Source organism: Macrobrachium nipponense, chromosome 10 (genome assembly GCF_015104395.2).
Source record: "Macrobrachium nipponense isolate FS-2020 chromosome 10, ASM1510439v2, whole genome shotgun sequence".
NCBI classification, from domain to species: domain Eukaryota; kingdom Metazoa; phylum Arthropoda; class Malacostraca; order Decapoda; family Palaemonidae; genus Macrobrachium; species Macrobrachium nipponense.
In genome coordinates, this window is record NC_087204.1 from 103337807 (window position 1) to 103362806 (window position 25000).

The window sequence follows — 25000 nt, forward strand, 5'->3', positions numbered from 1 at the left end:
AATTTTCTCGAGTAGGTCTTCAGGGTACTAACTTGACCTAAACTAACCTAACTATAACCTTCCCAAGTTAAACTGAAGTAACCTATGCTATCACAAGGAATCCAGAGTCTAGCCTAGCCTACTTCTATGTATAAAAAAAACATCGAATAATCACTAATGCTAACCAGGAGAGGAGGGTAAATATAAGGCTACAGTAACACTACTGAAAAGTAACAATGGTAGGTCTACAGACTACTAGAGGCATATAATAATGAAAAAGCCTTCTAACTTACGCAAGACGGTGCATATCTCCTGATAATAGCGTGTCGACAAATCATAATCAAATTAGTGTTCTGCATTAAATCTTGGATGATCGGCTGATATCAGGTTCCGGAGGCAATGTTTGTCTGCAACAACAGTTCACCACCTGCTACGAGTACTAGCACAGAGACAGGGACCAAAGGTAAACTGGCCACAGGTCAGAGATTCAGAATGAGTGATTGGCAATCTTCTCGTAGCGCCATCTACGTTGACGTTAACCCAAGAAGATATTTAGTGATTTTGTGATTTAGTCAGACCATTTGTGACATTTAATAGGGCAGAGTTAAGTTTCACCGAAGAGATTGATACGGTACACAACGACTGTAGTCTAAATATCAGTTAAGTAAGACCATTCTGATTTAAATAAGTAGTGGAGAGTGGAGTTTCAGATAGAATAAGCTTAGCTTTACAACGATACACACACTCACCATTTTCACGAATTTTTTTCTGAAAGACCGAAATTTCAATGGCAAATTCCCATTACAGAAAAACCTTAAAAAAGGATTTCTAAATCTGGCCCTTGGTTTTTCAGAGGTAATATTGACATAACGGCGAAGTATGACATTTGCATATGACAGCAGTCCTTTTGTTAACTGCATATAGGACCAAAGACCTTGTATATAGGCCTATATGGGTGCGTAAATCGTTCAATTCACCATATCCAGTTAAATGTATGGTGAAACTTGTTACTGCTTCATACGTGGCCATTTTTGAGAAGGAGGAGAAGGAGAATAAGAAGTCGAAGAAGAAGAACTCTTTTATTATTACCCGACTCGTTCGTACTTAAGAAAGCACTAGCAAAGGAGAAATAGATTCAGAACGAAAAAGGTGAGCTGCTTCAAAGAAATATTCCAAATATTACTGCTACTACCATTAATACTTATTATGTGATCCAAACCACATTGCATCAAGAAATGAATTTCTAATCACCAGAAATAAATTCCTCTGATTCTTACAGAAGATTATATGTCATGAATTTTTTGCTGCCTGTCAACTGTTATTTACTGTTGTTTTAGATTTAGCTGGCCTTATGCCAGTACGGGCTCTTGCTCCTAAAGCAGCCAGGTAAATATTTTTTACTTCATCATCTCGACCCGATTGAAACGATATAGTACATCGAGGAGGATAAACACTAAGAGGTCAACAAGAGAGTCAATAGCGAATAATGGGTTTGCAGTTTTATTTCGAAAGTTGGGTAAACAACCTCCCTACCCTACCCTACCCTACCCTACCCTACCCTACCCTACCCTACCCTTCCTCCCTTCCTGTGCTTGGCGAGTATATTGTCGTAGGGGATTATTTGCATAACCAGTCAGTATTCTCTCTTTAGATACATTTCGCGGAATACACAAGAGACATGAAAGCGTTTTTAAATGATGCACCCCCGTCAGTGCACCTAAAGGGGTGCACTGTAAGCGTTACTAGAGGTTCTTTACACCGATCCCTAGCTGTCTGCTCCCAGTTTCCTTTCTAGGGCGGAATGACCTCGTAGGTCACAGTGCTTGGTCTTTGGACTAAATTCTTATTTTTTTCGGTCTGAAAGGTGCAAAAGGAAACAACCAATAAGAGACGTTTGATTAAGATGGAAGAATGAGAATACGAACGGAGGTAAAGTAAAAGGAATTAAAAGGGATTGCAGCTAAGGGTCGAAGGGACGTTGCAGGGAACCTTATAAGTAATGCTTACAGTGCGCCGCGTCAGGTGCACTGACAGCACAACCACCCTACCGTTTTTTTTTTCTTTTTTGAAACGTGGACTGACATTGAAGAATTTATTATGATTTGTTTTTGATATTACTAAAGAAAAGAACAACGATTACAACATCAGCAATGATAGATAATGGCAACAATAAGGCAACAGCTGAAACAAACAACATCTAGCTATTATCCCGACTAAACAACAACAACAACAACAGCAGCAGCACCGAATGTATTAACATTTAATGACGACGAATCACTGTTGTCGAATACAATAGGCAGCCCATGCCCGCCCCACCGCCGCACCCCCCCAAAAAAAAAGTCCAATCCACGGACTTCCATCCCCCCCCCCCCCCACCCCACCCCCACAAGCCATAGCAAGCCCCAGAGATACAGAGGAACTAAAATAGAAAAAAAATACATCAAAGAGAATAATTAAACAAGTTTTTTTTTTTTTTTAGAATTTTTTTTTCCCATAACAGCACAACGGAGACTTGATTTACATCTACGTAATGAGATTATGACCCGCCTGTGTCTGTGCGTGTGTGTTCGTTTTTGTTTTCAGTGGTCTTGATTAATAACAGACACATGTATGTAGCAAGGTTTTTATTTTTTATTTTTTTAAATTTTTATACAGAGGCCGACGGAACGGATAATGCACTGTCCTTTAATCCAGAGTTGAGGGTAATTACGAAAATATAGGGTCAATAAAGGAAGGAAGTTATATATATATATATATATATATATATATATATCAGGTTATATATATATATATTATTTACACGTGTATGGTACATAATATACATAACCATACATATCTAATAAAAGGAGCCCATAAAAACGCCAAACTATAGAAAGAAAGTACTGTTTTTCAGACTACTTTCTCTCTTTACAGGTAGAGAGAGACAGCAGTCTCTGAAGTATAGTACTTACTTTCTATATTTTGACGTTTTTATGGGCTCCTTTTATTAGATGGAAATCTGTTGTAACAGGAGGCCGTTTTTACCAGTCATAGTATACATATATATATATATATATATAATATATATATATATATATATATATATACATAGATAAATACATACACCACACAAACGTGCGGGACACTCACGTTCATGAACACGATCCAGACATGACCATTCGCGCACACGGGAATGTCTGCAGGTACAATTGATAATTCGTGTAAGGAAAACTAAAGCGGAAAGCGATATTGGAAAAAAGTGAAAACAATCTTTTTGTTTTTATTGAACTTTCCAAGTTTACCCAATCCGCTGAGAGCGTCCCCTGGGGAAACACACACTCAAAATGAACGTTCCTTACACAAAAAATACATTGGGAAAAACACCCTTAAGTAAATTCGGGAATGGCGGGTGGAATAACATTGATAAAAATCGAATAAAATAGTGAATTGCTGAACAGTTTATGGGCTGTTAAAGTGTTCAATGACAAAAGGGTCGAGAGTGAATAAATATTAAGACTTCCATAACGCGACGCTGAATTGAGAGATGATGTTGGAGCGAAAGTCTTATCGTCTGGTATAGTCATTATATTTTATATCTTTTTTTAAAACGTAACGTCTGATCACAGAAACACCTGTGTTAACTTGTGCTCTTATTTATTTTCTAGAAATATGAGCACATTTCATGTAGTTTTTTTTTTTAACTTAATTCGTCTGTTAATGAGAAGAGGAGAGAGAGACTGAGAGGAGAATGAAGGAGAGGAGACCTGATTAGAGGAGAAGATGAGGAGAGAGAGAGAGAGAGAGAGAGGGGGGGGGGTTACAAGGAGTTACAAGGATTAGGATGTCTCAAAGACCTATTAGTCCATCCTAAGGGGAAACATCGTGTGCTCACTTATCTCTAGGAGCAGGTTTTACTGTGCATTCACAGTGCCCTCCTAATGATTTTGTTTAGCTTTCTCTTAAACTCTTCCAAACTGTTGCTATTTACGACTTCTGGTGACAGAGAGAGAGAGAGAGAGAGAGAGAGAGAGAGAGAGAGAGAGAGATATTTCTTGTCCTTTTATAATTAATCACATGATCTGTGGTTAGTACATACATACGTACATACATTAATACACACATTCATACCTAACAACTGATTGATCGTGGGTGCTAAAAAAAAATGGCGTCACAACATCTATGTTATTGACGCCGTTAATAGAATTAAAAAGGAAAATCTAAAATAAGAATGTAAAAAGTTTCATATAAGAATTAAGATTGATAATGAATCACTACTTCGATTACCAGTAGGTAATTTGCCTCTGCTTGTGACCTTGGAGATCGTTATAGACATGAAGAATGATTACTCTGTATTTCGTCTCTTACCAAAATTGTAGCGCCTCAGTGGCGTGGTTGGTTTGGTGTTTGTTTCTCACCTCGGTGGTCGCGAGTTCGATTCTCGGCCATTCCATTGAGGAGTGAGAGATGTGTATCTCTGGTGATAAAAGTTCACTCTCGACGTGGTTCGGAAGTCACGTAAAGCCGTTGGTCCCGTTGGTGAATAACCACTGGTTCCATGCAACGTCAAAACACCATACAAACAAACCAAAATTGTTAACCTATCTATTTTTTTCAGTTAGCATCGCGTTGATGGATACTCTTAAATACTGATATAGTTTATAAATGACATCAATTCGCCAGTTACAGTAAACAAAAGGGATAAAGGACTCGTACAGAGAATCGGCCGTGAGTTTCTTTATTATTATTATTATTATTATTATTATTATTATTATTATTATTATTATTAAGGCAATGAGCCCTATCCATATGGAACAAGCCCACCAAAGGGGCCAATGACTTGAAATTCAAGCTTCCAAAGAATATTATGGCGTCCATTAGGAAGAAGCAAGAAGAGGTAAAGGTAAATACAAAAAGAAGAGATCTCACTTATTAAAAAAGAAGAAAAAAACAAATAAATAAATTAATAAACAGATAAATGTGTATTCAAATGCAATGAGAATTGATATGAAAATACCACCGTAATCCATTTACCGCTCTTTTGCCTCCCTGCTCTGTTTTTCTTGTTTTGTTTTTTAACTTTTTGATTTCTGTTTTGTTTTGAACAAAACAATATTTCGCAAATCGATATAAATATCGGGGTCAGCGAGGCGAGAGGCCTTTGAGAGAGAGAGAGAAGAGAGAGAGAGAGAGAGAGAGAGAGAGAGGGCTGCAGACAAAAAAGGACTTCAAAACAAATCAAAAAGAATACTTTTATGTATCTTTTTTTTTACCTAAAATTGCAATATTCTGACCTTCGGATCTGTTTTGTGTTCATTGCACCCTTCGGGTGTTTTTTTTTTTCATTGTAACGATATGACACACAAGCATAAACATACACACACATACACACACACACACACGCACACTCACAAACGCACAAAGTCTGTTATTCATGTTTAGAACTGAAACAAAGCTAAGACAATAAAACATAAAACGAATAACAGGCTATTCAACCATAATAATAATAATAATAATAATAATAATAATAATAATAATAATAATAATAATAATAATAATAATAATAATAATATTGGAAGGAGACCCTCTTTCAAACAAGTCTTATTGAAAGATACTGCTGCATCAGCTACATTCAACTTGTAAATCGTCTTCTCTATTTTTCTAATAATAACTTCCTCTCTGCTACTACAACTGGCGAGTATTGCGCCGATATTACTCATCAGGAGGAGTCAATTTCGGGATATTGCTTAAAATGTATTTATTTGTTACAGTAAATGAACAAATAGATCAAAACATAAGTAGATCTATACTCTGTTTTTTTCCATCTGTCCATCCGCCTGTGGTGTTTGCAAATGGTAACACTGCGTCCCGGGTTTTAAATAATATCCTATTTCGAATATTAACGGTGTATTTCGCATACAGTAAATTATCAAAACACTTTTTGGTTGCAAATGTACACCAAGATATCCTTTTATTTACCTAAAACTTAGACATAGCGTAACTATTTAAAAGCCCGGGACGCAGTGTTACCATGCGCGACCACCACAGGCGGATGGACAGATGGAAAAAAACAGAGTATAGTGGCCAACGCTTCTCTCGGTATCATCCGAGCATGATCACGGCAGTGGGTCGGAGCAGACTGTAGATGCTGTCGGAATCTGCTCAATATATAGTAGCATGTCAGCAGGGGGTCAACCGCTCGCAGGAACGCATTGCGCCACCAGCCAATGAAAACCCAGCGACGGTTGACCCCCTGCTGACATGCTACTATATATTGAGTAGATTCCGACAGCATCTACAGTCTGCTCCGACCCACTGCCGTGATCATGCTCGGATGATACCGAGAGAAACGTTGGCCACTAGATTACTTATCTTTTGATCTATTTGTTCATTTACTGTAACCAATAAATAAATTTTTAGCAATACCCCGAAATTGACTCCTCCTGATGAGTAATATCGGCGCAATACTCGCCAGTTGTAGTAGCAGGGAGAAAGCTATTATTAGAAAAATAGAGAAGACTATTTACAAGTTGAATGTAGTTGATGCAGCAATATCTTTTAATAATAATAATAATAATAATAATAATAATAATAATAATAACAGTAGCTCGAGTCTTGAAATGGAGAAACAAATCCAGAGTAATATAAACACACACACACTCACGCACATATATAAGTATACTGTACAGGGCATCCATAAAGCCTCTACCATTTAGAAAAATACGTGGAAAATTATTCCAAAACGAGTAGATATTAATAAAATTTTTTGCCTTTTTTAATACACATCTACTATATGGACACCATTATGTAAGTATGTATATGTATATATATATATACATACACACACACACACACACACATATATATATATATATATATAGATATAATATATATATATATATATATATCTATATATATATATATATATACACTACGATTAAATCTGATACAATTGAATGGTACGTCTGCTGACGAACTTTTAATGTATGAAAACAGCAAGAAAAATATCAAAATAAATCCATTACACCCGTGTAACTAAATGGAAACCGTCAAACACAGGCAGACGAAGTATTATTATTAATAATATAACAACAAGCCCCGGCACAGATACAACTGAAAATCCGCCTAAACAAACAAAAACAACCGTAAACGTAATGAACCGGAATAGCAGCGAGCGCAGGACTTGACCGACAGGCACAATGCAATAAGCCAGATGAAATTTGTGGAATGAATACAGACCAGGCATCGATTCCCAGGGTAAATATGAAGAGACGTGAATGTCCCCATTCACAAACAAGAGGAGAGCGAATGGGCAAGAACTCTGCACTATGCAAGCAAGCAAGCAAGCAAGCACGTCATGCAAAGGGAATTGTAACCAGGGAGAACTTTGCACTATGCAAGCAAGCAAAGCAAGCAAGCACGTCATGCGAAGGGAATTGTAACCAGGGAGAACTTTGCACTATGCAAGCAAGCAAAGCAAGCAAGCACGTCATGCAAAGGGAATTGTAACCAGGGAGAACTTTGCACTATGCAAGCAAGCAAAGCAAGCAAGCACGTCATGCGAAGGGAATTGTAACCAGGGAGAACTTTGCACTATGCAAGCAAGCAAAGCAAGCAAGCACGTCATGCGAAGGGAATTGTAACCAGGGAGAACTTTGCACTATGCAAGCAAGCAAAGCAAGCAAGCACGTCATGCGAAGGGAATTGTAACCAGGGAGAACTTAGCACCATGCAAGCAAGCAAGCCATTCTTAATTAAACCACAGATTTTCCTGCTGACTCATCCCCAATCAGTTAAATCAAAATGTGCTTTCTAATCTTTTAAGAGGAGGATTGGGAGGTATAGGTGGTTTTGAGAGAGAGAGAGAGAGAGAGAGAGAGAGAGAGAGAGAGAGAGAGAGAGGAGTCGGCTGAGGTTGTCCCACAGGATCGTAATCCCCGGGGACTGTAACTGCGGTGAATAGTATGATAAACTTCTGAGACTATAAATGCTATTCATATGATATACCGGTGGACAACACCACTCGCCGCTGGCCTCCCCCACCCCGCCCTCCCCTTCCCCCCCCCCCCCTCTCTCTCTCTCCTGCGGTTAGTGGGGGCTGGAAAGAGGTATATAGGTGCAACCCAAACACAGCCAGACCCCTTCACTGTCGCGTCAAAGAGTTGAAACCAATTGATATGCGTTGTCCTTTTTCTTCATCGCCCTCCCGGCCCCCTGTGGGTGGATCAAATAATATTTGCGACTGATAACGGCGTCGGCGAAGAAAGAAAAAAAAAAGGGGGTTACTATAGTTTATAAACGCCTTTTTTTATTTTTATCCTTTTTAGGGAAGCTGACTTCTTCTCGGATGCTTGAGGAATTCAGGGATAGGAATTTTTTTGTTTCTTTTACTGAAAACATGTCGAATTGGTTTTTGTTTGCTCTCTATCTCTCTCTCTCTCTTTGACAGCCTTTTCCCCTTGTGCTTCTCGCAGCCTCTCTCTACCCAACTCTCTCCCTCCCACATCTCTCTCTCTCAGGGAAAAAACATTTTACTTATAATGTCGACTTGGTTTTCGTTTCCTCTCTTTCTCGCTCTTTCCCCTGTGCTTCTCCCAGTCTCTCTCTCTCTCTCTCTCAGGGATAGGACATTTTACTTATAAAATATCGACGTGGTTTCTGTTTGCTCTCTATACCCTTCAGTTTTTGTTTGCTCTCTCTCTCTCTCTCTCTCTCTCTCTCTCTCTCTGTCTGTCTCTCTCTCTCTTTCTCTCTCTTTTGCTCTCTGTCGTCAGTCGGAGGTTTCCCATTCAGGTAGGAAAAGGAGGAGGCGCTGGGCGGCGGCGCAGGCGCGTTCCATACCCTGACGACGGAGGCGGAGGCGGGGGCCGGCGTGGACAGCCGAGAGCGCCCTCATCGATTTTCCCAGGCAGTAGCGATTGTGGTGGCACTGCTGGGAGACCTGGCTGCCTGGGCTGGACCTTCTTGCCAAAAAGGCGGCAGCATCAACATGGTCCTCGCAGACCGAACCGTCTCTTCCGAAGATACGTGAGTGTCCTCCCCAATCCACCTTCTTTTCGTTTCCCTTTCTCTAAACTCACTCCTCCTATACCTCCTAGTATACTACTCCTACGCTGAAGTGGTGGTGGCCACGGCCTGTGCTTTATCTTCGTGTATCGGGGGACGTTTGTCTCGTGGACGTCCTTAGTTATCAGCTGTTGCTGAATGCCGGGAAACGGGGACGTCCACGACTTCCATTCTCACACTCGAAGACAAAGGCGACGAAAGGTGTGCAAAGCAAAGTTGAATTCCTCCTCTTCTTCTTCTTCTGCTTTTATATAAAGAGCAGAGCGAGCGGCGAGTGTCTTTTCCTCCTTTTCTTCTTCTCGTCCGTATTCCATCAGAAGCCTGGCCACTATGCGGGATTTCGAGCCGGGGGTGAGGGGGGTCGGGGAGGAGGAAGAGGAGGAGGAGGAGGAGGAGGTGCTTGCTTGCGTGTGGACTGTGTTTACGTTTTCGGAAAGGTCTCGTGTCGCACGATCGTGAACGTTCGTTGGGCGTTCACGATCGTCTTTTTGGTATAATGGATCGTACGGACTTTTAGCCGAGTCTTTGGTGTTCAAACGACACGAAGATAAATAGTACTAGCTTTTAAATTATGAACTGGCTGGTCCTGCTAGCTCTCTGTGTTGCGTTACCTTTTGAATCACTTACGAACTGCTAGTCTGCTAGCTCTGTGTGTTGTGTTAGCTTTTAAAGCTCTTACGATCTGGCTAGTCTGCTGGCTTTTCTGTGTTGTGTTAGCTTTTGAATCACTCGCGAAGTGGATAGTCTGCGACCCCCCCCACCCCCTCCCCTACTGCCCTCTCTCGCCCGACGCCCACGCGTTTTTTTTGGAGGCGTCCCGCTCAGAACATGTCAAATTCAATATGAAATTATAGTATTTTGTTCGCTATATTATTATTAATATTCAGAAGATGAACCGTATTCTTCTGGAACAAGACCACCAAAGGGGGCATTGACTTGAAATTATTATTATTATTATTATTATTATTATTATTATTATTATTATTATAATTCTGAAGATGAATCGTACTCATATGGAACAAGACCATCAAAGGGGTCATTAACTTGAAATTATCATAACTATTATTATTATTATTATTATTATTATTATTATTATTATTATTATTATTATTCAGCCCACCTAAGGAGCCATTAACTTGAAACTTAAGCTTCCAAAGAATAATATGGTGTTCAACAGGAAGAAGTATGAGTAGGTAAAGAGAGATAGATAAAGAGGAGATCTCGCTCATTAAAAATAAATAAATAAATAAATCAGCAAATTAAGACAAAGATGAAAGTGTATTAAAAATGCAAGGAGAATTAATATTAGTGTTTAAGCGCGGACGTGGCGGTATAGATCTTGGGCAACATATGATTTTGACAGAAGCGGAAATTAGCTAGATACGTTCTAATGCGGGTCACACTGCAGAGGTTATTCGTCATCGCTACAGGGAGAGATTACGAGAGCTTGAAATCGCTCTATGCGTCGAGTGTTTTACGAGGCTCGAACAAGTTAATGAGACGACATGATTATAGAAGTAGTTTTGAAAAAAAAAAAAAAAAAAAAACTTATTTTCTTAGCGACTTTACAAAGATTTATAAGGGAATTCCAATGACGTAATATAAATTTCTTTAAATGTACATACTGGATACGGTAACTTGCAGATAGATTCCTGTGCTTAATACGTTATAGGATAAGGTATCTTTCATATAGATTCCCGTACCTAATGTGTTATAGGATGAGGTATCTTGCAGATAGATTCCCGAATATGTTATAAGATAAGGTAACTTGCAGATAGCTTCCTGCACCTAATACATTATAGGATAAGGTATCTTGCAGATAGATTTCCGTACCTGATATATTATAAGATAAGGTATCTTGCAGATAGATTCCCGTACCTAATATGTTATAGGATAATGTATCTTGCAGATAGATCCCCGAATATGTTATAGGATAAGGTATCTTGTTCATAGATTCCTGTACCTAATATGTTATAGGATAAGGTATCTTGCAGATAGATTCCCGTACCTAATATGTCATGGGACAAGCTATCTTGCAGGTAAATTATAGAAGAAGATATTTGAAAGGAATCCTTACTTCTATTTTTTTTATTCTGTCCGTGGGGCGAGGAAAACAGCACCTACGTACTATATACGATACAGTGATTTAAGACGCAACCCTCCAAGTTGGCAACACATTTGGCGCCAACAAGCTTGCACGAACGCGCGCGAACTCATTATTATTAGTCAGATTTATGAAGCCTAAAAATAATTCATGTTATTAATTTGTTAATTTATCTGATTTTCTAATAATTAATCCCCACTTTTCTGTGTTTTCCATTCCCTTCTGTTACTTCTTTCGAATGGACACCATAATATTCTTTGCAAGCTTGAATTTCAAGTCAGTGGTGGGTTTGTTCCATATGAATAGGGTTCATCTTTGAATAATAATAATAATATAATAATAATAATAATAATAATAATAATAATAATAATAATTGAAAAAGAAACCCACAAAATCACTGTGTATAACGTGTTTACTTATAAATATTTACATTTTATCAATAATACAAATCAACCACTGTGAAGTTACATATTTTATCATCTGTGTTTGAGTATTTTGTTTACAGAAACTTCAAATCAATTAAGCATAAAATAACATCTACTTAATGTCTAAGACCTACAAATAAAAAACTCATAAAAAGGAAAGAAACTTAAATAGAAAATAAAAAAAGTAGTAGATATGGAACTGATGAAAGTGAAACCAATCGTAAACAGAATACTTTAAACAGAAATACTCAAAACAGAGTACTCTATTAAACAGATGTACTCTATATAGAATTACCCTAAAAAGAATACTTTAAACAAAATTACTCTTAAATGGAATACACTGAACAGAATACTTTAAACAGAGTACTTTCAACAGAATACTAATATAACCCGTAACAGCATACTTTAAAGAGAAGTACTCTAAGCAGGAAGAACTCTAAAACAGAATTACTATAAACAGGAAAACTCGAAACAGACTACTCTTAACAGAGTACTTTCAACAGAATATACTGTAACCCGTAACAGCATACTTTAAACAGAAATACTATAAACAGGGAAAACTGTAAAACAGAATTACTCTAAATAAAATACTCTTAACAGAGTACTTTAAATAGAATACTCTAACCCGTAACAGAATACTTTAAACAGAAATACTCTAAACAGGAAAAACTCTAAAACAGAATTACTCTAAATAAAATGCTCTTAACAGAGTACTTTAAATAGAATACTCTAACCCGTAACAGAATACTTTAAACATAAATACTCTAAACAGGAAAAACTCTAAAACAGAATTACTCTAAGCAGGAAAACTCTAAAACAGAATACTGTTAACCAGTAACACAAACACAAAACATTCAGTCGTGGTTCTACTCAGACATCAATGGCCGAGTTCTCTACGACCGAATCGATACGCACGCGTCTCACTAATTCATGAAATGCAGAAGGAGAAGCTAGCACGACAGCTTAGCTTGTGTCTCCACTACCGAAATCCATCCAGGCCGCGTATATACATATATATATATATGTGCCTCCGATGAACGCGCGTTGTAAAGGTAGGGTGAGCGGCGATCGGACGCGCTTGCAAGCAAGAGGTCTAAATGAGTGATTAAGCTATGGAAAGAGAGGAGAGAGAGAGAGAGAGAGAGAGAGAGAGAGAGAGATTCGTTATCGCCCAACCAAATGTAACTGGTAAAATAAATGTTTCTTATAAAGAATAAGTGAAAAAGAGAACGTTTCAGAGAGAGAGAGAGAGAGAGAGAGAGAGAGAGAGAGAAGGAGGGGGAAAGTGAAAAGTTTCGGTGCTTTTTTTTTTGTCTTTGTGCAAATGAAGGAAAGTAGGGTGAAGTTGCGAGCCTTACGTTTCCATCTTTACCTGTCTAGGTGGTATGTTCATCACCTTTCCTGTGTGAAGACTGAAATTTGCTACACACATACACACACACACTCGTGTGTGTGTGTAGACAAAATCATGCTTATAAAGATACAAATATTAGGCATGTACGTACAGTTGCGTGCTTAAACCGAGAACAATACCACACACCTTTTCCCGTGTTTTTATTATCTTATTTTTTTATTATTATTTTCTTTCTTTTGTTCAAAGACCCCAAGGCAAAAATGAGAACAGTAAAATAACTATTGCTGCAGAGTTTCGAAGGAACTATGGTATGAGTCAGAGAGAGAGAGAGAGAGAGAGAGAGAGAGAGAGAGAGAGAGAGAGAAATACATGATATTGTTACTGGACTAAAAAAAGAAACCTCGTCCCTAGCTGATAGCTACACGCACTTTGACACCTGAGAGAGAGAGAGAGAGAGAGAGAGAGAGAGAGAGAGAGAGAGAGAGAGAGAGATTCGTTATCGCTCCTCCAAAGGTAACTGGTAAAATAAATGTTTATATTCCAGAATAAGTGAAAAAGAGAACGTTTGAGAGAGAGAGAGAGAAGAGAGAGAGAGAGAGAGAGAGAGAGAGAGAGACAGCCAAGAAAAACAGTTTACCGACTTATCCCTGGAAGTACTTGAACCTGCGTTCTAGATTACATCATACACACCCAAGTGAATGAGAAAAAGTAAAAGCGAGAAGCCTGCCTCTCTCTCTCTCTCTCTCTCTCTCTCTCTCTCTCTCTCTCTCTCTCTCTCTCTCTCTCAGGTAAAAGTCTGTGATAACAGACGCACATCGCTTGAGGTCAAATTACGTCCGACGACCTCGCAATAAGAGACAGAGAACTAAGGGTAGAAAGTTCGAAGCTGTGGACAAGATATATGGACTGCAGAATGTGAGCGCACCGTATAAACATGAATTAGATAAAATATCTGTAAACGTTTGACGGAATGAAGCTCGAGAGATAAAAAAAAAATTACCTCCATCAATGTAGGTTATTGAAAGAAGAGAAGCAGGAGGTGTTAAAAAATAGAAAGGAAAATAATGAGAGAAAAGAATTATATGTGAAAAATCCATCCAAATATCAGTAAAAAGCTAAGACGGAGAGAAGATCGAGGGATGAAGAAAGTACCAGCATCAACGTAAGAAAAACACAAGAGGATGATTGATGATACTGAAGAGAAAAAGACGATGGAGAAATATCTTGCAGTGAATGAAAAGACTGGACGTAATAAAATACTTTGGGACCGCGCATCGTACACAAACGCAGACAGTTCGAATTTGAGAGACGAAAGTCTTTGAATAATACCCCAGTGAAAGTCATTCGGAACTTTGCCGATAAAAATGGAGCTGGCTTGAAAGAAAATGTTGTGAACAACTTGTCTACTTCGGTTCGAGTTTCGTAAAGACGAGAGGCAACTTCTGATGTGTTTGTGGATGTTGACAAAGGTGGGTGACGTGGGATGTTGGGAGAAGAGGGAGGAAGTGAGGTTGGCCGAAATTTGTAGGAAACAAAAGGTGGATGTATTTGTTTTTTTAAGGACGTGGAATAGACGATGCCCTGATGTTATACATCGTAAGTTGGGAATAGTGACGAAAAACTCCAGTTATGGAAAAAGCCTAGAGAGGTCAACGGGAGGGGAAAGTTCAGTGACTGACCAATCGTATATCAGTTTATATTGCAGAAAGAACAATGAATAGAGTGATATGGAAAAGTATCAAAAGGAAGAGAGTAATGTTAATGAGATACAAAGATACAAGGGTATGGTGATCATGTAAAAAAATTAATTTACAAAAGTTATATTTTGGAGAGAGAGAGAGAGAGAGAGAAAACACGTAGTGTTCTTCTAGCTGAGTAAGTGCTGGGATTTTTGCAATAAAGAAGAACCGTATGCAAGATATAATAAGTGAATGACCAATTGCACTCACAAGGGAAACTCACACGAAGCCAGCATCTGTCACATGAAGTGACCAAGACCTTCGGAAACGGTTCAATAGTTTCACCTTTTTTTTCTCACGCCTCCCTTTCTATATCTTGTAAGAAGTGGATCTAAAACGTTAGAGAAAAAGGTATCGGGTTACACGTCACACAGGCTTTTGCGTAACAGAGCGGAATTTGGATAACTGAGGCTGTGATATTCGACGTCTTTACAAAGCCAAATCTCGCCAGTAACTACGTAATTTACGTCTTCACAAAGTCTTATCTACCCAATAACTATGCAATTTGACGTCTTCAGACTTGTTTAGGACTGTCTAAGTGGTCTAGACGTGGTTGCTCAGTTCAAGGAACCCCAATGTAGCCGAAACCTTTATATTAAGCATAGACCGATAGATTTATTTATGCCGTGCATTCGTACAGCTACAAATGACAAGGCACACGCACACAAAGAAATGTTAAGACTTCGCTGGGACTCGATAAATTTGGGGAAACTGAACCCCTCACCCCTCACCCCTCCGTTTACACCCTCTCCACAATAGGGTGACTTTCCCTTGCTATCCTTTGTTGCTATTTCGATTGCAGATCCCTTGGGTGGGGGAGGGGGGAGGGGGAAGGCGTCTCCTTCCCTAAAGGCCGATTTTCCACTGATCACAGCATCCTATATCTATCTCACGATTCCCTCTAGTACTTTCATCACTATGCGATCCAGCTTCGGATTTCTCTACCTCCTCTCATTTTCCCTCATTCCTAAGGCAATCTTTCTTTTTCGAGCGGTCCTTCTATCAACACTTTTATTTTTCAGGATCAAAGATCAATCCTTTTTCATTATTTCATTTTTTTTTATTATTATTTCCTTCCGGTTCGAAATGGATTAGGATACGAAGCAGTCATTCAAGAACGTGTTCAGAGTACTCTCTCTCTCTCTCTCTCTCTCTCTCAACCACATCTATCTCAGTTCCCTGCATCATTCCATCAATGCCTCTCACTCATTCATATTAAACAAGCTCCTCATTTTCCCCCAATCTTACTTTACCAGCCTGTCTCTCTCTCTCTCTCTCTCTCTCTCTCTCTCTCTCTCTCTCACACACACACACACCACACACACACTATCTTCCTCTTCCAATATATAACTCAGCCGGAGGCTCACAACAACATCTCGAGGAGGAGCTCACTCACAACACCTTGAGGAGGAGGAGCTCGCTGACAACATCTCGAGGAGGAGGAGGAGCTCACTCACAACATCTCGAGGAGGAGCTCACTCACAACACCTTGAGGAGGAGGAGCTCACTCACAACATCTCGAGGAGGAGCTCACTCACAACATCTCGAGGAGGAGCTCACTCACAACAACTCGAGGAGGAGGAGCTCACTCGATGAAACCGCAGCATACATAAAGAGGCAGCAAGCGACTCCTCCAGATGCAGGAAACTGCGAACGTCTTGATCAACAATTTAAGAGCTCATTTGCTATTCTGTCTGCACCTTCCTCGTTCTGACGCGGGAGAGAGAGAGAGAGAGAGAGAGAGAGAGAGAGAGAGAGAGAGAGAGCAGAAAACGGATAAACGATATTGACGCAGACGGAGGAACCCACACAGGCCTCGCGGTCAGAATGGCGCTTATATACGTGAAGCGGCGCAAGAGAATTATTGGTCATTTTCCCACCAAATAAAAAGCTTTTGTTTTATTCTCTCTTCTTCATGGGATAAGCGAAAGGATTACTACTAGAAGGGACTTACTGACTTATTAACTGATTACGGACGCCACCCAGCTGAGTGGGGTTATCGCATCAAGCAAGTCGCCAAGAATATCATCCATCATCGGTTTTTATATCTTTATTTCCTCTGGCGCGTCTTGTCCGCGAAATGGTGCAGCAGTATAATATTTTGGCGTCTCACGCGACTGTTATATATGAATACTAATATATATATACATCTATATATATATATATATATATATATATCTATATATTATATATAAATAATATATATGCTATAGTGTCTCATAAGAAGAGATTTTTGGATCCCTCCTTGATAGTGGCAAAAAAAAAAAAAAAAAGGTTTCGTAGTGAACACCTCGTGGGGGTCACTATGGTAAGAATGACCCGGTTTGTGTCCCCCTGTTTACTCATGGTTGAACACAGTATACCATGTTAATGACAGAGACTTTCAATTCCTATTGTCCTGTGCTTGCTCGAACCTTCAAGGTGAGAGAGTGAGACAGATTTGACACTTAGCTGAACAGCCGGACAGTGGGAAAATCGACGTCGATGCAGATAACTTAAAAAATAAAAAAATAAAATCCCCCCCTTCCCTCGGGTTATGTCTGACTCCAAACTTTCATTAAATCTCACACCTCGCCCCCCACGCCCCCCCCCCCCCAACCCCTCCGCCGCCAAAAAGGAACGGAACGAGGGATTCTGAAGTGCACTACAAATAATTTTATAGGATGATATATAATCATTTGTAAGGAAATTGGTAATAAAATGGGTAAAATTGGGTAAAACTGGTCTACTGCAACGCACTTCAGAATTCTACCGTTTCGTCCCCTTTATCGACAAAGTGTCGAATGTGCTTTATTATTATTATTATTATTATTATTTTTATTATTATTATTTTTGTTTTTTGGTGATCTGCATCGACGTGATTTTGTCACTGACCCTGACCTGTCCTGAGGTGCCCCACAGATCTAATATTTTGTAACTGAGATTAGAAATGTTGTTTCTCGACCTAAATAGATCAAGATTGATTAATAGGTGTGTCATTGGTTTTAAAGAAAATGCTAACATTGAAATACAAAATATCATTTCATAAATAACCGAGAGGCGAATATATGAACTAAGGAATATTCCTTTCGGAAAAAAAAAAGTATTTTGACCAACTTATCCGTTTCCTGTTGAAAAATTTTCAGAAGCAAAAAAAAAAAAAGGGGGGGGGGCGGAGGGGGGCAAGGCGGCCCAAAGGAAACACAAACCTACGACACATAAAAGTTGGGTTTGTTAGTCTTAACTTATCAAAAAATCCTTTGACGCTACATCCGAGGGTACCCTTTTTTTTTTTTTTTTTTTTCTTTTTTTTTTTTTTTTTTTTTTTTGCTCTGTGACAGAAGTTTTATTTTTGTTGGACAGGGTGGGTAGTGGAGGCAAACGCTCCCGTTCTATTGACTGAGCGTCCACCAACTTTATGCTTAGTCCTGACTGCACGTGTTCTTGCAAAACAAGCGAAACAAGTTATGGTCATGCATGTGCATGACGGGTAAACAAACACGTAACATAAACACACACACATACTATAATATATATATATATATATATATAGATATATAATATTATATATATATATAAAGGGTGCATGTGTGTACATCTGTTTTTATTAAGGGGAAAAAACATTCTGAAACTAGAAATAATTTTTTTTGCTATCCTCTAAAAAAAAAAAAAAAAATCGATATACAATATGTTCGTCGGAAGTCCCGCTTTTCAAACTTTTATATTAAATCCGTGGAAAGTCTCTCTCTCTCTCTCTCGTCTCTCTCTCTCTCTCTCGCTCTCTCTCTTTCTCTCTCTATATATATATATATAATATATATATATATATATATATATATATATATAATATGTTATATATATATATATATATATATATATAGTAATATATTATATTATTATATATATATCATATAAATGCCTAGGAGTTATGAGAGAGAGAGAGAGAGAGAGAGAGAAACAAACACCCACAAACTCCAATTACCTAACAACAAAAGAACGAAACAAAAACAATAGCAATAAAAAACAATGAAGCCTGCATGATGCTCGGCTCGCAATTGCGCCTGTGTTTGGATCAAAGGACTTGACGTATATTTTTTGTTTAATTTTTTATCCTCGAAAAACATTTTTCCTCTCCATCGCATTCAAAAGCCACATGGGTCACCTCCCATCTTTAAAACTGCTCTCTGATTTTTTTTTTCTTCTTTTTTTAAGTGACAGATCTACCGTCCCGTGGCGTCTAGTAACTAACCTCTGTCTGTCCAGTCAGGCAGTTTTTTTTTTTTTTATTGTTGTGTTTTCTTAAAACACTTGATTTTTAATGCCCTCTCTGTCCGTCTGAATATCTAGTAAGGCAGAAGTTTTTTCATTTTGCTTTTTTTTTCGAAATACTTGACTTACTCTGTCTTTTCTCTGTCTGTCCAGCAGGCAGAAAGGTTTTATTTTATTGTTTTATTTTCTTGAAACTTGATTTTCAATGCCCTCTCTCCGTCTGTCTGAATGCCAAGTTAGGCAGAATTTTTTCCGTTGTTTTATTTTCTTAAAATACTTGATTTTCAATGCCCTCTCTCTGTCTGTCTGAATGTCTTATAAGGCAGATGTTTTTTTTTATTTTGTTTTGTTTTTTGAAACACTTGCATTGCAATGTCCTTTGTCTGTCTGTCTGGCTGTCCAGTGAGACAGAAGTTTTTTTTCCGTTGATTTATTTTCTTGAAACACTTGATTTCCAATGCCCTCTCTCTGTCTGTCTGAACGTCTAGCAAAACAAGTTTTGTTCATTGCTTTGATTTTTTAACACCTAAATTTCAGTGCGTCCATACGTTAAGTTTCAGACGATGCATTATCCTCTAATTATTATCATTATTTAGAAGATGTAGATGAACTGTATAGGGTCAAGGTCATCCATACAGGTCAAGGGTCAAATAGGATTTTTTGGGCAACAGTGGCGGGGAGGGGCCCTAATGGTTCATTACCACGTCACGTTTATTCCTCTTTCTGTTTCTTGAGCTCAAAATAAATCCATATAAGTGTTTATAATAAATAATGTAAACATTGGACATCAACGAATACTATCAGTATAGTAGATATATTCTAAGCGCTGTGCATAAAAAACATACCGTTTATCATATTTGATGCAATTTAGCTTATCTCTCTCTCTCTCTCTCTCTCTCTCTCTCTCTCACTATTGACCTCTGATCGTTTTTATAAAGCCTTTGTAAATGTAGACGATCTGAATAATTAAGAACTGTTTGCCGTAGCGGTAGAAAGGAGATATTCCACTCTGTGATATTGGGACTGTCATCAGCGCTGGCAATATTCCATTAATACTACAGTTGGTCGCGTGCATTTCAAAAATATTAAAATGTTCGCTTCTATATTGTGTAGTGCAGGGGATACGTGGCTAGGGAAATGAGTAGCTGGAAATGTAATTTCTGATATTCTAGAAATAACTTGTTTAGGTTTTTAGCAAAAATGTTCTTCGAGGATGCTACGAAGTTATTTTATGAAAGAAGCTGGTCATTACATTTTTAACTATTTATCTTTTAATGTTATAATTTATTGCTTTTTCTTTTTTAATAATTGATCTTTTCTCTCTGTATTTCCCCATTGCATTCTGTTATTTCTTTCTTAATGAACGCCTTAATATGATTTGGTCATTCAGTGGTTGTTCAGCAACGGGACCAACGGCGTTAAGTGACTTCCGAACAACGTCGAGAGAGAACTTCCACCACCAGAAATACACATCTCTCACTCCTCAATGGAATGGCCGAGAGTCGAACCTGCGACCACCGAGGTGGAAAGCAAACACCATACCAACCACGCCAATGACGTTGATTGACAAAATCAAGAAGAAAGTATCACCCATTGATGTCGCAATACCATGGGATACCAGAGTTGAAGAGAAAGAAAGGGAAAAATGAATAAGTATCAAGACCTGAAAATAGAAATAAGAAGGATAGGGGATATGCCAGTGGAAATTGTACCCATAATGATAGGGAAACTAGGAGGCACGATCCCGAGGTCCCTGAAAAGGAACCTGGAAAAGCTACAGACGCCGAAGTAGCTCCAGGACTCGGGCAAAAGAGTGTGCTCCTAGAATTCTACAGCGCAACATAGTGAGAAAGTGATGGACTTCCTATAAGGAGCCAGGATGGCCCCCGGAACGCGCCCCCCCCCCCCACGCTGTAAAACCAAAAACACCCAGTCGAATAGGATGACTGTGATAGACCAAAATAAATAAAATGAAATAAATATTGAAATAATAAAAATAATACTACTGCACCCTATTGTACACACGCAAGCACTTCCGACCTCATTTTGTATTTATTTATTCATTTATGTATATATATATATATATATATATATATATATATATATATTATTTTTTTTTTTCATCTTCAACGTCAACAGAGGACGAAGCTAATCTCGACACAAGCGAGGGGTTGTGTATTCAATATCTGGCTCCTGGCTCCCATCTTGGATCCGAGGAGCGTGGAACCGTCGAGAGGGGGCTCCTGTGTAGCCACCCCCTACCCGGCCCCCTGGGGGGGAGTGTGCCTGGATTTTTAATCTCTCGTCATGTCTTGAAGGAGCATATCAAGGGAAATGCCACTGTTTATGATAACAGCCTCGCCTCCTTCGTCGTATACGGGTTTACCTTGTTATCAGGGTCCCTCCTGCAGTCATGCAATCTTGCAAGGAAAATCAACTTGGTTTGTAGAATGTGTGTGTGTTCATGTGTATTCTCTCGTACACAGACACACACATAGATGTATACATACACAAACACACACAATCGACCTTCAGCTATTATATAAATAAGGGCGCACCAAGATGAATTCTTCTGTACCTTTTGTGTGTGTGCATTTATGTGTACTCACACTTAAACACACACACACACGCTTACACACGTACACTTACACAAACATACAGAATCGACCTCTGTCTATTATATAAAAAGCACCTTAAGTTTATGCCACATTTACTCTAAAACGCCGAACACTCACACACACACACACACACACATAGAGAAACGTCACACTTATTCAGCTCTCCGGCAAAGAGAATGAAAGCTGGAAGCCTGGATAAAAAATTCGGAGAGAGAGAGAGAGAGAGAGAGAGAGAGAGAGAGAGAGAAACTTCACACCCAATCAGTTTCCAAAAAGGAGAATGGAAACTGGACGTCAGGGTTAAAAACATGGTGGTCGCTCGCTGGCTGACTCCTTCGTGAGAGAGAGAGAGAGAGAGAGAGAGAGAGAGAGAGCTCCCCCTCGCCATTGTCTTTGGCCGTCTTCGCCCTAATCTCAGTGTCCCATAAAACTAGACTTTGGAGACACTTCTTTCATTTGTGCGATGGACGGTTCCCCCAGCTCCCGAGGGACGGATAGACAGACAGACAGATGGACAGCTGTCAAAAGTGTTATGTCAAGCTGGGGATACCGGCCTTCTGAGAGAGAGAGAGAGAGAGAGAGAGAGAGAGAGAGAGAGACAATTACAACCCAATCATTTTTTTTTTTTTTTTTTTTTTCCAACATTTTTAATTAAAATAAAAACTAGACGTTTTTTTTTTTTTTTTTTTTTTTTTTTTTTTTTTTTAGGTAAAAAAATACAAAAAAACTGGCCAAAAAAATCTGAGAGAGAGAGAGAGAGATAGAGAGAGAGAGAGAGAGAGAGAGAGAGAGAGTGGGGGGGGGGAGAGATTTAACAGGTCAACCTTTCTTTAACTTCTCTCAGAAAGGATTTTGTAGCCTTCAAATGACCAAACACTCACAGCCAGCAAAGGGTGTCAGGTGCCTCTAAAGATCCTATCTATTGATCCACAACAAAAATCCTATCTATTATGATCACAAAAAAAAAAAAAAAAAAAAAAAAAAAAAAAAACACACACACACACACACTCCACCACGACTAAACTACTCAACCATGATCACCTGGCCAAAGCCCCATGGAACAACCTTAAACGAAGACTAACGATAATTGTCGAAATGTTTCGGAAAAAAGTATATGTTAAATGAACCTATTCTCGTGACAGCTGGAAAACGGCAATCGGTATCAATCATGCATGGAAATCAGCGAGGTTTAGATATATTGGGTAGTTCACAATAGTCAGTGATGGATATTGACTCGACACACACACACACACACAGAGAGAGAAGAGAGAGAGAGAGAGAGAGAGAGAGAGAGAGAGAGATTTTCTTCAAGACTCCTGACGACGGTGTCCTTAGGGAACTCAGTAGGGAACCCACATACAGTGTCCACAAAACAAAGAAAAGAGGAACCATTCTTCGCTTCGTCGGAAGGCTTACAAAGTACTTAGCCTGATTGCATAAGAGAGAGAGAGAGAGAGAGAGAGAGAGAGAGAGAGAGAGAGAGAGAGAGTCAATTTGACGAGTATTTCAATGACGCAAGTGATCTAATTGTCTCATGTAGAAGTCATTAAACAAATTAATAACAGAGGGATGCAACTGTTACTTCTCTCTCTCTCTCTCACTCTTCTACCTGTTTCCTTACAGACGGGGAATAAGACGAAACAAGAGGGGGCGGGGGTTGGGGGGAGGGATTCCATCCCCCTTCCCTCTCTCTATCCCTCTCCCTACAAGTACGTAATGCCCACTGAATTCCAAGTCGGTGTTGGTTTTCATTTCACTGCAGCCCTGAAGGAGAAGAAGAAAAAAAGGAGAAGGAGGAGGAGGAGTAAGAGGATGAGGATGAAGAGGAGTAAGAGAAAAGGATGGAGGTGAGAGGAGGTGGAAAGAGGGGAGGAGGAGGAGGAGTAAACAAATAAACACAGCAATATCATCGCTCGCTAGAGAGGCTTATTTTCGCGGCTCTTTGTGAACGACTGCTGAATATATGCATCAACTGTCCCCTCCCCCCGTCCATCAACTGTCCCCCTCCCGCCCCCCCCCGCCCCCGCCCCCCTTCTCCCTCTTCTGCCTCCCCCCCTTCCCTCTTCTTCGTACCTAATGTTGGGAATTAGCATAAAAACGTTCCTGTTAAGGAGAGAGAGAGAGAGAGAGAGAGAGAGAGAGAGAGAGAGAGAGAGAGAGAGAGAGAGAGAATATTTCCATAACTATCCTGAAATGTGACAACATGGCTGACAGGATCACTATAATAATGCAGGTGGAGAGAGAGAGAGAGAGAGAGAGAGAGAGAGAGAGAGAGAGAGAGTATGTACTTAAGAGTATATTACCTAAGAGTTATATTTACATAAGAGTATATTTATCCAAGAATGTGTTTACCTAGGTGTATAGTATTTACATAAGCACCTCATATAACTGTTCGATTATATAATTTGACAATGATAGTACAAACCTTTAATAATAATAATAATAATAATAATAACAACAACAATAAAAAAAGGTTAAAAGGAAACTTAGAAAGGACTTCTGGGAATTCCTTCCTGTTTGTCTCTCCTTCCCAAATAAAGGGTGGAGGAGAGAGAGAGAAAAATAGAGGAGAGAGGGGGATAGAGGAGACTGAGAGAAAGGGGAAAGGGGAAGAAAGAGGGAGAGGAAGAGAAAAGGAGAGAGAAAAAAAAAGAGCGAAATGGAAAGAAAGCGACGTCCTGGTTTCAATGGGGGAAATAAATTACTTTCTTTTCGTTTTCCTTTTCTGCTGTTGAAGACTTGGGGAAAAAAAGAAGAAAAAAAAATGGTCTGGGTGTTCCCGAGAGAGAAAAAACATAGACACTAGGAACAAGGACAAACACGCAAGCAACACAAATGAACAACGATAAACACACACGTAAAAAAAAAAGCAAAACACACAAAAACTTAAAACAGATACACGCACAAAATACAGACAAACACATAGAAACAAACAGAGAAAGCACTAAATCAAAAATAAAGACTTAGGGAAAAAACACAAAATAAAAAACAAAGGCACAGAAAAAAACAGAAAAAACGCTAAATAAAAAAACAAAGACATAAAAAAACAGAATAAACACAAAATCAAAAACAAAGTCATAAAAACCCCCCAGAAAATCGCTAAATAAAAAACAAAGACATGAAAAAAACAGAACAAACACAAAATAAAAAACAAAGGCATAGAAATAACAGAAAAAACACTAAATAAAAAACAGACATAAGAAATAACAGAACAAACGCAAAATAAGAAACAAGGCATAGAAAAAAACACAGAAAAACACAAAATAAAACACAAAATAGGAAGAAAAAGACAAAAACAAAGACGTAGGAAAACAAAAAACGAAAAACGAAATAAAAAACTATGAATAACAAACAAAAACAAACAAGTGGCAAACCAGAAAAACAAAAACAAAGCAAAACACAGAAAACAGATACTCACAACAAAATCAAGGACACAAAACAAAGACAAACGCAATGAAAATATGAAAAGAAACGAAGGAGAAACGGAAAAA

The 25000-nt window shown here is 38.8% G+C and overlaps 1 protein-coding gene across 2 annotated transcripts in view; it reads right to left on the bottom strand.

Annotated features, from left to right (window-relative positions):
* Positions 1 to 25000, bottom strand: part of LOC135223851 (beta-1,4-glucuronyltransferase 1-like) — a 358962-nt gene that overhangs the window by 7515 nt on the left and 326447 nt on the right. The window contains exon 1 of one of the 2 annotated variants that reach the window (XM_064262739.1): positions 273 to 507. The exons of the other annotated variant lie outside the window; for it this stretch is intronic. Coding sequence (XP_064118809.1) covers positions 273 to 338 — 66 coding nt within the window. The 5' untranslated portion in view covers positions 339 to 507. Of the gene's footprint in view, positions 1 to 272; positions 508 to 25000 lie in introns of those variants that run through there. 2 annotated transcript variants of the gene reach the window in all.